Source organism: Sapajus apella, unplaced genomic scaffold (genome assembly GCF_009761245.1).
Source record: "Sapajus apella isolate SASKATOON/1434 unplaced genomic scaffold, GSC_monkey_1.0 scaffold13, whole genome shotgun sequence".
In the NCBI taxonomy this organism is placed as follows: domain Eukaryota; kingdom Metazoa; phylum Chordata; class Mammalia; order Primates; family Cebidae; genus Sapajus; species Sapajus apella.
In genome coordinates this window covers 26,060,179-26,077,096 of record NW_022436953.1, presented here as the reverse complement: position 1 = coordinate 26,077,096, position 16,918 = coordinate 26,060,179, and the positions used below count along the sequence as shown (strand labels likewise).

Genomic DNA, 16,918 nt, shown 5'->3' with positions numbered 1-16,918 from the left:
ACACACACACACACACACACACACACACACACACACACACCCCTATTGGGATGATCAACTGTTTCTTGGAGATCCTCATGGAGTAGAGTAAGTTTGAATAGTGATGAGATGTAAACCAGATTGTGAGGGATTTGTAACTGGGTATTTGGGATGTGAAGTTACTAAGTGCACACGGTTTTTTTTTTTTTTTTTTTTTTTTTTTTTTTTAGACATAAAGAGGAAATTAGAAGATACTTGTATAAAAGAATATTGAGGATAATTAAAGAATTTGTCAAGTTTGTAAGATTTGAGCTTTGTTCAGAGAATATTTAGGGCAGTGTATTTTTTCAAGTATGGTCCATTGAACACCTGTGTCAGCTCCTTTGGAATGTCTTCAAAATACAGATTCCTGGCCCTCACTACCTACCCAATCCCAGAGGGTAGGGTCCAGGAATCAGTGTTTTAAACAGTCATGCCTAAATGAATTTTATGTACACTGTAGTTTGATAGTAACTCTTTTAATGGAAGATTTTAAAAAGGAAGCAATTGTTTGTGAACATATTTTGGAAACTGCTAGAGGATATTAATTAGTTTACTGTCTCGTTTCTCTATTTTAAAAACTTGACTTTAGGAAAAAATGAAACTAGATATATTTTTATTTTGGCTACGTCTTTACATTTTTATAAATTTTATTTATAAATAATTTTTCTCGGCCATGAATTTTAAACAATACAGAAGTGTTAGGCAAAAATTAAAAATTTTTTCCGGTTGTCATTTTGTACCCCAGAGGATGCACAGCTAGCAGTTTGGCGTGTATCCTTCTAGAGTTTTTTATGCGTGTAGCAATGCATAAGACCCCATTGTCATCCTCAGCCAGCACTCATGGGTTACTCCTATGTATATTGTGCTATTACTTGCTTTCTTATCACCACTAATGCAGGGGCATTTCTGGGACACCCTGGGGAAGAGTTCTGTGTCCTTTAAACATGTTAATGGAAGACTTTCTTCCCAGTAAAAAAAGTCCTCATGTATGGAGTGGTTCTTACAGGATGTACTTGGTTCTCTAGGATTGCTTATTGATGACAAACTAGTCATCTATACATTCTAAGGTGTAGAAAATGTCATATAAGCTGTGTAACTTTCTGCACATAAAATGGGGATGTTTCATAACCAAATTAACTCCTTCTGTGTAAGTGGTGTGATCACACATGTTGTTTGAGCAGGACTTCTCTTGGGGGAAAGGAGGGACCTCAGAAGTTTTGGATTCTCTCTGACTTACCTGTGCCTTGGGATTACTTGTTTTCTTGAACGTTTTATTAAAGTTCAACACTCTGAGCTTTGTGAGTCTGAAATACAATCCAAACCTTTGCGATTTCTCAATAAATATTAAGGTTATTTTTTATTTCCTTGTATTTGAAGTTAAGTTACTGGCTTTGATTTGCTTTTGCTCTAGCAATTTAGAATACTTGAATGTGAATTCTATATCAAAGGGTGTAGAATATGGTTGTCATTTAATGTTATCTGAATGAAAGGATATGCCCTATTTTCTCAGAAAACATATTCAGTTAATCAGGAGTTATCCTCTTGCTTTTTTCTCCTTCAAAATAAAAATGGCTTTATTATTTAATTTCTTTCTGATCATTAAAGGTGATATAAAAAAATAAAAAGATATAGGAAATTCATACTTTCCTAAATCCTGCAGTGTATTCAAAGATAAACTATTAATTTTTCAGAAATCTCTGTTGTTTGTATAAACAATATATGTAGTTATGCATATACACATATCCGTGTGTAAGTATATGGGCACAGTTCTCTCTAAATGCTTTCATACTGCATATGTTGCTCAGGAACATTTTTCACTTGAAAGGACATCGTAGACCTTTTACTAATCAATAAATACACCTTTCTCTGATTTTATGAATATTATGCAGTTACCTAGTCATGCATAGTTAAGTTTCTTGAAAAGTTTTAATAGCACATTAGCACTGGATGCTCACATAAAAAGAAGTAAAGGAATAGCTACCAAGCACCTGGGATTTCTTCATTTCCTGTAGTGGCATATAAACATATCTGTGAATTTCTTGATATTTAATCCAAAGAGAAAAGATCATCTAAAGAGCTCTCATATCAGAAAATATGAACTTTTTAAAATTGTGGTATGCATACTTAACATGAGATCTACCCTCTTAACAAATTTTTAAATGTATAATATGGTATTGTTAACTATGGACATTGTTATACAGAAGATCTCTAAAACAGATTCATCTTGTAAAGCTATAACTTTATACCCGCTGAATAGCAGTTCCTCATTTCTCCTTCCCACCATTCTACTCTCTGTTTCTGAGTTTAACTATTTTAGATATGTCATGTGAGTGGAATCATGCATTATTTATTCTTCTGTGCCTGGCTTATTTCACTTAGCATGTCTTCTAAATTAATCATATTGTCACATGACAAAATATCCTTCTTCTCAAAGGCTGAATGGTATTTCATCGTATGATATTCAATGATATTTCATTTCATTTTCTTGATCAATGCATCAGTCAATGGACATTTTGGTTGTTTCTGTATCTTGGCTGTTGTGGGTAGTGCTGCAATGAACATGGGAGTGTAAATCTTTTTGAGATCCTGATTTTAGTTCTTTTGGATATATGCTCAGAAGTGGGATTGTTAGGTCATATGGTAGTTCTGTTTTTAATTTTTTGAGGTGACTCCATACTGTTTTTCATCACTGCTGTACTGTTTTACATTTTAAACAATTACTAATTTTTATAATCAGTGAATTCCTATAAACAGAATATTATATGTCAGAAAAGAAAAATTTACATAGCAAATACCTTTATATTTAGATTTTTCTGTTTAAGTGTTCTGCCTACTTAATGTTCACCCATATTTTTGACGTTGACTGTAGTGTAAATATTACTTTTAGTGTAGGTTTGTCAGTTTTCCATTGTACATTTTGTTTTGAAGTGTCATAGAGAAATAAAGGGGCTTTCCTGTTATGACTGAGTAAAACTTCTTTGAGCTTATGGGGAATTGTCCAGTGTTAACATTTTATAATTATATATAATTCATATTGTTCCAGGAATATTTAAATATTCAGGTTTATTCAAAACTTGCATTTTATGAAACAAGATACACTTAAAATAGGTTAACATTTCTCTGTTAAGAGCACTTTTCCAAAGTGCCATTCAGTAAAAAGTTAGATAGGGACCTGACATTACAAATCTTCCCCCAGCTTCCTTGGCCCTTGTTATTCCTCTTTCCTGCTCTATTTTTCGCTAAATTATTTATCACCATCTCCATTTCATGATACATTTTTCTTTCTTTTCTTTTTTCTTTTCTTTCTCTCCTTTCTTCCTTCACTTTCTTTCTCTTCTTCTGTCTTTTTCTTTCTCTCACTTTCTTTTCTTTCCCCTTTTTCCTTCTTTTGTAGTTTATGTCTCTTTGCTCCCCTGTCATATAGGCTCTGTGAGGTCAGGGATTTTAATTTATTTTGTTCACTGCTGTTATCCGGTGCTTAAAACAATACCTAACACAGAGTAGATTTCTGGTAAATATTTGTTGAATAAATGAATGTTGTTCTGCTTTAGTCTAGTAATAACGTTTTAGAATATCTATATCAACTGAGCTTTTCAGCTAATTTGCACATTGCTTTTTCAGTCTGTGTTTCACCAGCTGTTGAACAGCAATAAGTGTGGGATGATATCCCCTGATAAGAATATATAGTAGACTTTTATGTTTTGAATTTAGAGTAGAGCCATATGCCTTAAGACTTAGTTAGGCTAGAGGTTTTTGTTTTTAATCTAATGGAAAAATTAAAGAACATAAAACAGAGATATTGTAATCATCCCCTCAAGATAAGCCAGAATCTTCTCAGGAAATAATACTTCATAAACGGTTGAAATGAGGTTGCAAAACATAACTCTTATTATCCTGGAAATTCTTAAAGCAAACACAGCCAGAAGTAGCTCATTTCAGTCATTGAAAATGTCATACTAAAAGTACAAAAAATTAGCCAGGCGTGGTGGCACCTGCCTGTAATCCCAGGTACTTGGGAAGCTGAGGCAGGAGAATTGCTTGAACCTGGGAGGTGGAGATTGTGGCGAGCCAAGATCACCCCATTGCCCTCCAGCCTGGATAACAAGGGTGAAACTCCGTCTTAAAAAAAAGAATTTGTCACAAATGTACCCGTAGAGCATCTGACTTTAAATAGTGCAACTATCTGTGTAGTTACCAGGAAAAATTCATTGCAAAAAATATGACTAGGTAAACATGAATAACTTACCATATTTTGACAGTTGGGAATAATATAATTGAATTTTAAGAAATGTATCAGCTCTTGTGACTCAGTTGAGAGTAGTACATTTTATTATAAATTAAACAGACATTTGTAATGGAAACATTAAAATGTGTCAATGCAGTTTGACCATTCATACTAGTATTTATTTAATCTTTTGGGAAAAGCTGCAATGAAATGATTGAAAGTCATGACTGTGGAGTTAAGTGGCCTGTGTTCATGTCCCAATTCTGCCACATACTGGCTGGTTACCTTGGCTAGCTACCTTTAGCCTTGGTCTCTTCAACTTAATATTGGGGTAGTAATAGTAGCCTACTTAATAAGGATCTTTTGAGGATCAAATGAAACAATGCATGTGCCTGCCTCATAGTAATTACTCCAAAAGTTAGCTGTCAGTATTATTAATATTAACATTTAGTTGTTTACCTTGTTTAGAATTGTAGTCCCATTGGAGAGCAGCTTCATTCGGTGTTGGCCAATACTGGATACAAGCATATGATTGGACTACAACCCTCAGCTACCTTAGGAACCTTAGACAAGTCATCCTCCACACCTTTTCCTTTTAGAACTGGATTGACATCTGGGAACATGACTGAAAACTTACAAACTTACATTGAAAAAAGTACACAGCTACCTGGTGGAGAAAATTCTACAAAGCTTGATGAGTGTAAAATTGTGCCTCAAAACCATTCCCCTCTTGAAAATGATCTTAAAAATGCAATGTCTTGTTTCTTACCAAAGAAAGCAAGTGACAACTCAAATATACCTAACTCTGAGTTGCTGCCTTTTCTCCAGAATTTATGTAGTCAAGTTAACCATCTCCGTGTGGGAAATAAGACCGAATGTCGGGAAAACTTCACCAAGCATGGTGAACACATTCTTGGTGTTGGGTAAGTATTATTTTAAGGCATAAGAAGTTTCGATTTGGTAGGTGGGAGAATCAGATGAAAGGAAACAGATTTGTCTCAATGAGTACTGCCTAAAATTTGTTTCCAGAGATAATTTTAGCAGCTTTTACGTTTTACCACTAATATACTTAAAGGGGATAACTACAGAGTAGAATGGACTACTTTGAAAGAAGTCTCAATAACTGGAGGTTTTGCAGACTTCTCAGGCATTTTGTGGAAGGGTCGCAAGTATTAGCTCACAGTGGGAAATAGAAAGTGATTTGCATGAATGGAAAGGAGCTGTGGGAATCATCATCTTGATGTTGTTTTTAATGTGTTTGTACTGTTTTGTGCCTGGGTATGTTAAGCATGTCATTGGGACATTTTCCTTAAAGTTATGTTTGGTCTAGGAAAATTCCTGCATTATTAAAAAACTATATTAGGATAATGATTATTTGTAGTTTACAAGCTAGTATCCCCAACTTCTTAATCTCTTATTTTGGCAGTACATATTTGATTAAGATGTAGCTAAGTATTTAGTAGTATGTTCCTAATTGCTTAAGTAGATATAGTGTGTCAAATGGTATTCTAGACTGGAAATTCTGGAGTCTAGGTGTGGTTTTGGCTTAAACATGTTGCCACACTGCTTAATCTTTTTTAGCCTAAGAGATTTCATTTGAAAATGAAGTAGTTGGATTATTTTGTAACTAAACAGCACCAACAACCAACAGGATTGAGTTGACATTCATAGAGAACTGTACCAACAATAGCAGAATATACATTTTTTTTTTCAAGCATCTATGGAAGATTTGCAAAGATAGATTATATCTAGCAAACCTGACCAAATTCAAGAGGAATGAAATAAGACAATGTATGTTTTCTGACCAGAAATGAATCTAACTAGAAATCAATAAAAGACAACAGAATTTCCAGATACTTGGGAATTACACAGCACACTTAAATTTATGGTTCAAGAAAGTTTTGACAGATATTAAAAGTAATGGCCGGGCGCGGTGGCTTAAGCCTGTAATCCCAGCACTGTGGGAGGCCGAGGCGGGTGGATCACGAGGTCAAGAGATCAAGACCATCCTGGTCAACATGGTGAAACCCCGTCTCTACTAAAAATACAAAAATTCAGCTGGGCATGGTGGCGTGTGCCTGTAATCCCAACTACTCAGGAGGCTGAGGCAGGAGAATTGCCTGAACCCAGGAGGCGGAGGTTGCGGTGAGCCGAGATCGCGCCATTGCACTCCAGCCTGGGTAACAAGAGCGAAACTCCGTCTCAAAAAAAAAAAAAAAAAAAGTAATATACACAGACATGAATGAAAATACAACACATCAAAATTTGTGGGATGCAGCTAAAGAAGTGTTGATAAGTATTTATAGCACTAAATGATTACATTAGAAAAGGGGATTGTTCTCAAATTAATAGCATAAAACTACAACTCAACCAAAATAAAATAATCAGAATAGTTCTATAACCATTAAAAAGATTTAATGTATAATTTTAAAGCCAAGCAAACTGAGCTAAAAGCAAGCAGAAAGAAGGAAATAATAAAGAACAGAAATCAATGTAACTGAAAACAAGCAAATAAAATCCGTGAAGCCAAAAGCCAGTTCTTTGAAAATTTCAATAAAATTAATAAACTTCTAACAAGACTATCAAAAGATGAAAAGAAAGAAGTGTAAACATCAGTATCTGGAATGAACTGAGATGTCACTGCTGATCCTAAGGCCATTTAAGAGATAATAAGGGAGGGAGTATTACAAACAACTTTATGCTCAAAATTTGGCAACTTAGGAGAAATGGATTAATTTCCCCAAAACCACAAACTACCAAAATCAGCCAACATGAAATAAATAATAGAATAGTCCTATAACCACTAAAAATATTTAATTCATTATCGGAAAACTCATGAAAAAGAAATATCCATGCCCAGATGGCTCCACTGGAAATTTCTACTGAACATTTAAAGAACACCAATTTTACATGCTCCTAAAAACTAGAAGAGAAGGGAAGACTTTCCAACTCATTCTATGAAGTCAGTATTAACCTGACACCAAACTAGATTGCCCCCAAAACTAAAATACAGAAAAATACATATAAATATATGTAAAATATATAAATCTTTAAAAATAAAAGTTTATAAACTTAACAAAATATATGCAGGATATGTGAACTGAAAATCATAAACTACTGATGAAAGAAGACCTAAAAACTGGAGAGACATACCTTATTCATTGATTTAAAGGCATAACATAGTAAAAATGTCATCCTCTTCTAGTTGATATATAAATTTAATGCAATTCCTATGAAAAGTTGAGCATGATTTTTCATAAATGTAAATGAGATGATTCTAAAATTTAGAAATGGAGAATTTTTTAAAATGGAAAGATAAAGGAAATAGAAAAAAATTTGAAAAATAATAAAGTAAGAGAAATCACTACTTGATTTCCAGTCACGTAGCCACAGTATTCAAGACTGTGCTATTGTCAGAGAGATAGTCATATAGATGGATAGCACAGAAATAGCTCTACACAAGTACACCAACTGATTTTTGACAAAGATGTAAAAATAATTCAATAGAGGTAGAATTGTTTTTTTTAACGTGCTGGAGCAGTTGGATATCCACAGGCAAAAAATGAATTGTGATTTAAACCTTATACTTTATACAAAAATTAACACAAAATTACTTATAGACTAAAATGTAAGATGTAAAACTACAAAGTCTTTCTAATCTATGGGAGAAACTGGGGACCTAGGACTAAGAAATGAGTTCTCAGATATGCCACCAAAAGCATGATCCATAAAATAAAAAACTGAAAAATTGGGCCCCATCAAAATTTAAAACTTTTGTTTGTGAAAGACCCTGTTAAGGGAATTAAAATAAAACTGGGAGAAAATATTTGCAAACTACAAATCCAGCAAATGACCTGTATCTGAAATACATAAAAAACTCTCAAAACTCTATGTTTAAAAGAAAGAAAAAAAACCTAACAATCCAGTTAGAATACGGATGAAAGAATAGTCATTTCAACAGACAGGATATACAAATAGCAAACAAGCGCATGGAAAGTTGATCAACACTGACTTCATGACTGTTAGGGAAATGCATATTTAAACCACAAGATATCACTACAAACTTATTGGGATGCTTAAAATTTAAAAACGGTAATGATGTCAAATGCTGACAAAGATGTGTGGGAACAGGATCTCTCATACATTGTTGGCAGGAATATAAAATGGTACAGTCACTCTAAAAAGTATTTTGGCAATATCTTAAAAACTAAACATGTAATTACCATACAACCCAGCAATTATACCCCTGGACATCCCAGATAAATGAAAGCTCATGTCCACACAGAAACTTGCACACAGTTGTTCATAGAAGCTTTCTTTGTAATATCCCAAAAGTCCCAACTAAAATATATTTTTAGGTGAATGGTTAAACTGTGATACATCCATATCATGCAATACTGGTGAGCAGTAAAAAGTAACTTAGATGTCTCTCAAAGGCGTTTTGCTGAATGACAAAAGAGAATCTCAAAAGTTCACATACTGTATGATCTCATTTATATAATAGTCTCAAAATAATAAAATTGTAGAGATGGACAACATACTGATGGTTAGCAGGTATTAGGGAAAGAAGAATTCAGGGAAGTAGATATGACAATAAAGGAGTAGAGGAAGGAGATCATTTGTAGTGAAGGAATAGTTCTGCCTCTTGATTATGGTGGTGTTTAAATACATATGTGTACATGTGATAAAATGGCATAGCACTGCACACACACATTATACTAATATCAATTTCCTGGTTTTGATATTGGATTATAGGCAGACAAGATGTGACCATTGGGAGGATTGGATAAAGGGCACTGAGGAACTAATATATTTGCAACTTCCTGTGAATCCATAATTATTTCAAAATAAAAAGCTTCTTAAAAACTCTGGTGTATTCTAGAGTAGTGGTTCTCAGACTTTTGGTCTTTACACTCCTACAAATAATTGAGGATCCCAATAAACTAGGCTACATAAAAATATTTATTTGTTTAAAAACAACCCACTGTGTATTAACATAAATAACAGTGTTTGTGAAAAAACTGCCAGACTGTCTTCTAAAATTTTATCGAGAATAGCATTATTTTAAATGTACATGAATCAATACATAATAGCTTTCAGCTGTTTTATATATATTGAATTATAGCGTGTATAGTCAAATATAGCTAGTAAGAGCACAGTAGGAATACTGAGAACAGACTGGATTAATCTCTGAAAAAGCATATATTTATACACTAAATCTCTACGACTTTGAAATTTTAGGAAAGAGAAGAATACACAACTACGAATTCTGTTAGTCATCAGAGCAATAACATACATTTTGTAGCCTCTGGAAAATTCATGATTATGAGGATGAAAAAGTAAAATAACATCTTAGTGTAAACACACTTGTGATCTCAGTGAATTTCTAAAAGAGTCGTAGAGACCCCAGGGTTTTGTGGACCACAGTCTGAGAGTTACTGTTCTTGTTTTGAGATGGAGTCTTGTTCTATCACTCAGACTAGAGTGCAGTGACTCAGTCTCGGCTTACTGCAGCCTTCATCTCCTGGGTTCAGTCGATCTACCCAAGTAGCTGGGACTACAGACACCCACCACCATACCCTGCTAATTTTTGTATTTTTAGTAGAGATGGAGTTTCACCATGTGGGCCAGGCTGGTCTCAAACTCCTGACCTCAAGTTATCCACTCACCTTGCCTCCCAAAATGCTGGGATTACAGGTGTGAGCTACCATGCCTGGCCCGAGACTTACCGTTCTGATGTTCATTGTGAGCATTAGAAATTGGTGTGCTTTTTATTTATTGGCTTTCCCATTCTAAATTCCCAAGTGTTTTTATATCAGGTTAATAAAAGAACCTTCCAGTAGTTTAGTGAGGTTGTTTGTATGAAGGAAGAAAAAACTAGTTGCTTGGGGAAGTATTTGAAAATATACGTGCTAACTTTAGAAGAAAATTGGGCAAGATTAGTTTTGATTTGGAGCTCAAAGCAAAACAACACTTTCTAAAGACTTGTTCTTTCAGGGTTCCTTTTCACTCTTATATTTCTAGTTCAATTGTATACTAAAAAAGAATTAAACAATAATATGTTGGGCGTTTAGGGCTGTGATTGCCTGTTGTGGATGTGCATTAGAACCTGAAAATGCATTGTAAGAAGACAGAGCAGAGTTGTGGAGACAAATCTCAATATATGTTGGCTGCTTGTTTAATAAGCTTGATTGTTGTTGTTATATTAGGGAAAATTTATATATTTTTTAAAATGTATTTTTAGGATGGAAGATCAACCTGTTTTTTCCTACTTGGAAAAGATTCTTTCTAAAAATATGGAACTGATGGAAAAGAAACTTATGGATTACATTGATCAGCGAATATATAAACTCCAGGAACACATTGATGATAAGATTGCTTTGTTAATGGACTTGCTGCAAAATCCCAACTCTCCGCCCACTGGGATGCCTCTAAGACATTATGACTCTGGAGAAAGACTTTCAAATGGAGAAAGATAAGCACTCAACATAAAACAGTGTACTGCAGATATTTATTACATATTTATTACAATGCCAAAACCCAAAAATATTTAAGAAAAGCAAGTATTTAATGTCCTTTTAGAGATCATTGTCTTATATAAAGTGACCTCAGTTTTCATTTTTATTACACTTGTTATTTTAAATCCAGTATTGTACACTGAGTTAATATGATACAAATTACTTTTGCTCATGATATTTTTCAGTCTTACAGAAATTTATGTATACTTGTGTTTAAAATGCTTGAGGATTTCTAATATAGTTCATTAGTTTGTATTGTATGTGTGTTTAAGTATAAATTTTATTTACGCAAATATTTTATAGTCTTAGAAATATGAAAAATGATCCTTAGAGTATTTGATTTTTTTTTCTTTTTCTAATTATCTTGGGAAATTGGATACTTCAGACTAGGAGCCTTTAATTCAGATTATTAATTTACATTTTGTATTGTTTATCTGAGATAATAAATAAGGTATGATATTTGGGATGTGTAAAATTAGCTCACTCTGGGCCTGTTAATACTATTTGTTTCATTACAGAGTTGCTCTGGGTAGGAGAGTAAACATCAGAGCCAGCCTAGTCCTTGTTAGGATTAGTACTTTGGATTTAATGTTTCCTGTAAAACAGGTGCAGTCATCTTGTTTGACCTCAGTAACCCCAGACAGTATAAGAAAACCTCTTCTTTTGAGCTGATACAGGTTTTCTCCCCAGAATTCTTTTCTGGCATGTTTATTGTGTGAAATACTGAGGCTCCGCATGGAAGGATGAATACATATGAGTCAAGAGATTGCAATTCTCTCTGGTAGACTTAGTTTTCAGATTTTATAACTATTGTATATGTGTTGAAAGGTGATATATTCGCATATAAAAATAAATATACCTGTTCTGGAAACTACTTGTCTTTAGTTAGTAGAACTGTTTTATTTTCAACTAATCTTTGCTTCAAATGTTTTATCTTTTAGAAAAAGGATATCTCATACTCCTTTAATGTTTTGGCATATTTGTTCTTTAAAAGTGTTAACTGATGTAATGCCTGCATGACATAGTTGAATTTCTACCCTGCCCTAACTCTGCGTATCTTTAAGAAACAGAATGCCTGTGAAAAAAGTTCCCTTTGTAACCAGACCAGTGGAGACTGATAACAAGTAGGATACCTGACCAGATGACTTGAAAAAGACCTCAGCCTTATTATAATCTTATTTCTGTGCTAAATGACACTCCCACTAGTGCCATGACAGTTGACAGTCGCCATGACAATGACCAGAAGAAGCCATGAAAAGACAAAAAGAAAGGCAGCACTCTCGTTTTAGGAAGCTTGCTGCCCATTTCTGAAAAATACATGAATATTCCTCCCTTTGCTTTAATATGCAACAGCTTTATTAGATAAATTATATTTTAACACCCTCAATCCTCATTAGTTGAGAAGCTGATTTGCGAGCCATGCTCCAGCTTCTCAATTCTGTGGCCATTGAATAAAACCTGCACTGTTTGTCACTCACTTTTGGTTTCAGGCATTGGCTTTGTGACACCCCGCAGGGAAAGACCCCATCTTTTGGAGGACCAGCTTTGTTGGTAACAAAAGGAAGCCTGATTTGTGTGCTGTTTGTTCATTTTTATCATACTACAAAGGTGACGTAGTATATAGAACAAACTGTGACCACAGTAATGTCAGGATTTGCATATCCCTTTTGTTATTTCCTGAAGAGCCATTATTTATGGGACAGTTCCTATAGATATAAGATAGTATCTCCTTTCTCATTGAGAAGTCTGTCTCACTTAAGTTTGAGTCTGTTTGTTGATAGTCCTGCATCTTCTCGTAGTTGTGGTCTGTTCATTGATTCACAGAATGCCTCACTATGATGTAGTAGCAATTATCGCATTCTAAGCAAGGATGATGAATGAAGATAGGGGCAGATAGCTGAAAGGTCATTTCTGAGTTCCTTCTGCATATATTTTATGATAAAGTAATTGGGAAGCAAGAAAAAGTAATATTTGGCAATTTGAAATTTGATAAATTTGCGATTTCTCTACAGATTTTATTTATTTGTTATTTGGAACAATGTCAGCATAACATAGAGGAACTGTTATTTGAATTAGCTTAGTGTTTATATTAAAAATCAAAGACAAAATATTCCTAAAACTGTTTTTTTTTTTTTTTTTTTTTTTTTTGAGACAGTTTCACTCTGTCATCTAGGCTGAAGTGCAATGGCATGATCTCGGCTCACTTCAATGTCTGCCTCTTGGGTTCAAGCAGTTCTCCTACCTCAGCCTCCCGAGTAGCATACCACCACACGTGGCTAATTTTTGTATTTTTAGTAGAGATGAGGTCTCATTGTGTTGGCCATGCTGGTCTTGAATTCCTGACCTCAATTAAGCCACCTACCTCAGCCTCCCAAACTGTTGGGATTACAGGTATGAGCCACTGCACCTGGTCTCTAAAAGTATTTCTATTTCAAATGGCTGATTTAGTTTGGCTTCCCAGTGTGAGGCAGAAAACTTGTGAAATTAAAGTATTATAGTCTGGCTCAGCATGGTGGCTCACACTTACAATCTTAAAAACATTTTGCGAGGCTGAGGCAGAAGGATCACTTGAGGCAGGGAGTTTGAGTCCAGCCTGGGTATACATAGTGAGGCCCTGACTCTACAAAAAAAAAAGTGTTACAGTTAAGGAGCCATGCAGGGTCATTTATTAAGGGTCAGCATTTTTCATAGTTGTGAAAACATACTTGATTAACAGGGAAATTAGTTTCCTTCTTTGAAATAGAAAAGCAGTATTTGCTAGGATGTTTCCATATTGACACAAATGTTCAATTGTTTTCAAACTTAGAGATGTATTATGCAAGTCTTTGTAGTGCATGTGTTTATAGAAGTTAATAAATTCAAGTTTTTGATTTAAGGCTTTTGAAAAGCCATTTTAGGTTCACAGGAAAATTGAGAGAAGCTACAGAGATTTCTCATATGTTCCCTATCCTCACATGTGTATAACCTCCTAAACTATCAACATTCTCACTAGAGTGGTACATCTATTACAACTGACGAGCCTAGATTGACGTCATTATCACCCAAAGTCTATAGTTCACATAGAATTCATTCTTAGTGTTGTACAATCTATGAGTTTGGACAGATGTATAATGACATGTATCCACCGTTATTGTATCAAACAGATTAGTTTCACTGCCCTAAAAATCCTCTATGCTCCACTTACTCATTCCTCCTCACTCCCCAACCTCTGGCAGCCACAGCTCTCTTTATCACCTCCATGGTTTTCCTGTTTCCTGAATTCCATATAGTTGGACTTGCCCAGGAATTGCAGTCCTTGTGGTCTAGACCCCCTTTCAAGTTTATTTAGGACCCAGAGCACTTCAGCCTGCAGTGTCCAGGCTTGCCATAACTCAGGTTCCAACCACTGGGAGGGGTGATTCCCCTCTGGCTGTAACTGGTCTAAATGCTCCTTCCATGGGCGCTGGCTGACTTCTGCCTGGTGTTGCTTTCTGCTGTGACAGAGAAGCACTGAGTTTCAATGCAAAGTCACACAATCACTGCGCTCTCCCTCTCATCAAGTGCACAGATTTTTTTTTCTCCATGTCATTTAGCCGCTGCCAGGGGATGGGGGAGGTGAGTGATGTTGGCAATTTACGACTGTCTTTCCCATCCTCTTCAGTGCCTCTTGCAGTGATATGAAGTTAAAAACATTTACTGTGATCACTCATCTTTTTGCTTGTTTGTTTGTTTTTCGAGACAGAGTTTCACTCTTGTTGTCCAGGCTGGATTCCAATGGTGCAATCTTGGCTCACCACAACCTCTGCCTCTCAAGTTCAAGCAGTTCTCTTGCCTCAGCCTCCCAAGTAGCTGGGATTACAGGCGTGTGCCACCACAACCTGCTAATTTTGTATTTTTAATAGAGATAGGATTTCTCCATGTTGGTCAGGCTGCTCGTGAACTCCCGACCTCAGGTGATCTGCCCACTTCAGCCTCCCAAAGTGCTGGGATTACAGGCCCTAGCCACCATGCCCGGCGGTTTTTGTTTTTTATTAAGATGCTTTTTTGGTGTAGATAGTTGTTCAATTTGATGTTCCTGTGGGGAGGATGTTTGTTTTACCTTCAGCCTTCGTCAGTCAGGAGACAATTAAAAGGGCCGAAGGCATGCCCCTCCTTATAAGCTCCATCTTGGCCAGGGACTGGGCAGCTTTAAGGACTGGCAGCCATCTTTCTCTGTTTCCTTCTCCTGGATCAGTGTCCTTTAAAAACTAAAATCCACACAGTTCTTTGTATGTCTTTAGCATAAGATTCATGGTAAAAAATGGAGACTTTTGTTATTTGTTACATTTATTAATATGGTATAATGTGCATGCTTGCACATACATCTTTGGACACTTACAGTTGTTTCCTAAAGCTAAGTGTTTAGAAGTAAGATTACCTGGTGAAATTCCATGTGCTTTTTATATTTTATATGTATTACAGTATCACCAGAATGAAACTGATACTAACTTAATCTCCAACTAATAATATTTAAGAGTTATGTTTTTTACACACTGGGGCCAGCAGAGCACTCAAAAAGTTCTAAAATTAGCAAGCACCTTTTAAAGGGCAGTATTTTGACAAAAAATATGTTTTACCTTCAGCCTCCATCAACATCAACTCTGCCAATCAAGAGACAATTAAAAGGGCCAAAGGCATGAGCCTCCTTACAAACTCCATCATGTCAGGGGCTGGCAGCCTTAAGGACTGGCAGCTTTTGTAGGCTCTGTGTTTCATCAGCTGTCTGGACACCTCCAAGGAAACGTCAGTTCCAGCCACACAAGGGGTAGATTTGTGTAAGAATAGAGCAGCTCCATGACTAGTTTCATAGCAGTCCCCACTGTGAGAATTCCCTCTCCTCAGCTCCTCAGCTCCTTCCTAGAAGGGTTGCCCCCAGTGGCAGCTCTTTGTGGGGATCTCCAGCAGCTGGCACCCAGCAGGCAATGAGAAAATTGCTGTGGAAATGACAGGGAGCTGGACTTTGCACTGTTCCTGCAAATCATGCACTGGCATTTGAGGCCTTTGACATTTGAGGCCTCAGTGACATCTAAGGCCTTTGGGCCTCTGGCCTGGGAAGGGAGGCCTGTGGGAGACCAGAGGATCAGTAGGGCAAGGTGGAGATGTGGCACCTGGGTAATCTCTGGGTCCAGCTGGGTCACTGTCCTGCCGAATGCCTATCAACTCCAAACTCATCAGGCTCAAGAGGCCAAAAAAGAGACTCAGAGCCAGAAACTGAGACATGGGATTTTATTATGGACTACATGCAGGGGACAGAGTTCAGTGTGGGCTGGACAGAATAATTGCATAGCCCAGTGGAGATGGGCTGGGAAGGAAAGTCGCAACTGCTGGCAAAGAGCATGCAGTTTATGTGGCAATTTCACTTAGCACCCTCCCCCTAGCAGTCTCCACCTGGCAGCCTTCACTTAACCCAAAATGGCCTTGGCCTCCTGTTTGGCCTACATTCCATAGGATGGGATCGGGGCTCAGATGTTCCTCACAGACAAGAAATGAATCTCAGGGCTAACCACTCCTGGATTCACTACCTCTGAACACACATTCAGGTGCATCTGCCACACAGGGTTATCTCAGGGTATGCTTAAGTTATTGATATCAGGTGCGTTTACCTTATAGTCACTCAGATGCTCTGCCAGATGACTGAGGGGTGAGGAGAGGGGGCAGAGCATGGGGAGGAAAAGGGAGTGCAGATCCTTGTTCCCCTGCAGAGATTTCTAACAGGTTATATCTGGAGAGGCTGGAGCAGTTAGCTTGGTCCCTTGGGCACTGTGTTTTGCAGCCAAGAGCAGGAAATCCTGATGTCCGTGATGAGACTAGGAAGGGCAAATGTGTGTGTATCAGGGAAGGTGGGGCTGCCCTCTTTTCATTTTCATTTATTTAGCAAATATTATGTAATGTTCTGGGTCCTGAGCAATACAGAATTGAACATGAGAGACATAAGTCTTGTATTCTAAATGGAGAGTTAAAAAACAAAAATAAATGAAGAATTCAAATAGTGAGAGGAGCTCTGACTACAATAAAATGGGTGACCTGTTCTATTAATAGACAGTGGCTGCCTTGGAGAAGGGAGGAAATAAGAGGGTGGGAGATAGGGAGTGAGTCTTGAGAGATGCAATCTGAGCAAAGAAAGATAAAAGGGAGG

The 16,918-nt window shown here is 36.4% G+C and overlaps 1 protein-coding gene across 2 annotated transcripts in view; it reads left to right on the top strand.

Annotated features, from left to right (window-relative positions):
• Window positions 1-12,241, top strand: part of CUNH10orf88 (chromosome unknown C10orf88 homolog) — a 21,522-nt gene extending 9,281 nt beyond the window's left edge. Inside the window, exons 5-6 of one of the 2 annotated variants that reach the window (XM_032281919.1) lie at window positions 4,715-5,169; window positions 10,491-12,241. In XM_032281919.1, coding sequence (XP_032137810.1) covers window positions 4,715-5,169; window positions 10,491-10,725 — 690 coding nt within the window. In that variant the 3' untranslated portion in view covers window positions 10,726-12,241. Of the gene's footprint in view, window positions 1-4,712; window positions 5,170-10,490 lie in introns of both variants that reach the window. The other variant, XM_032281920.1, reaches the window with a different exon arrangement.
• Window positions 12,242-16,918: the final 4,677 nt, after the last annotated feature.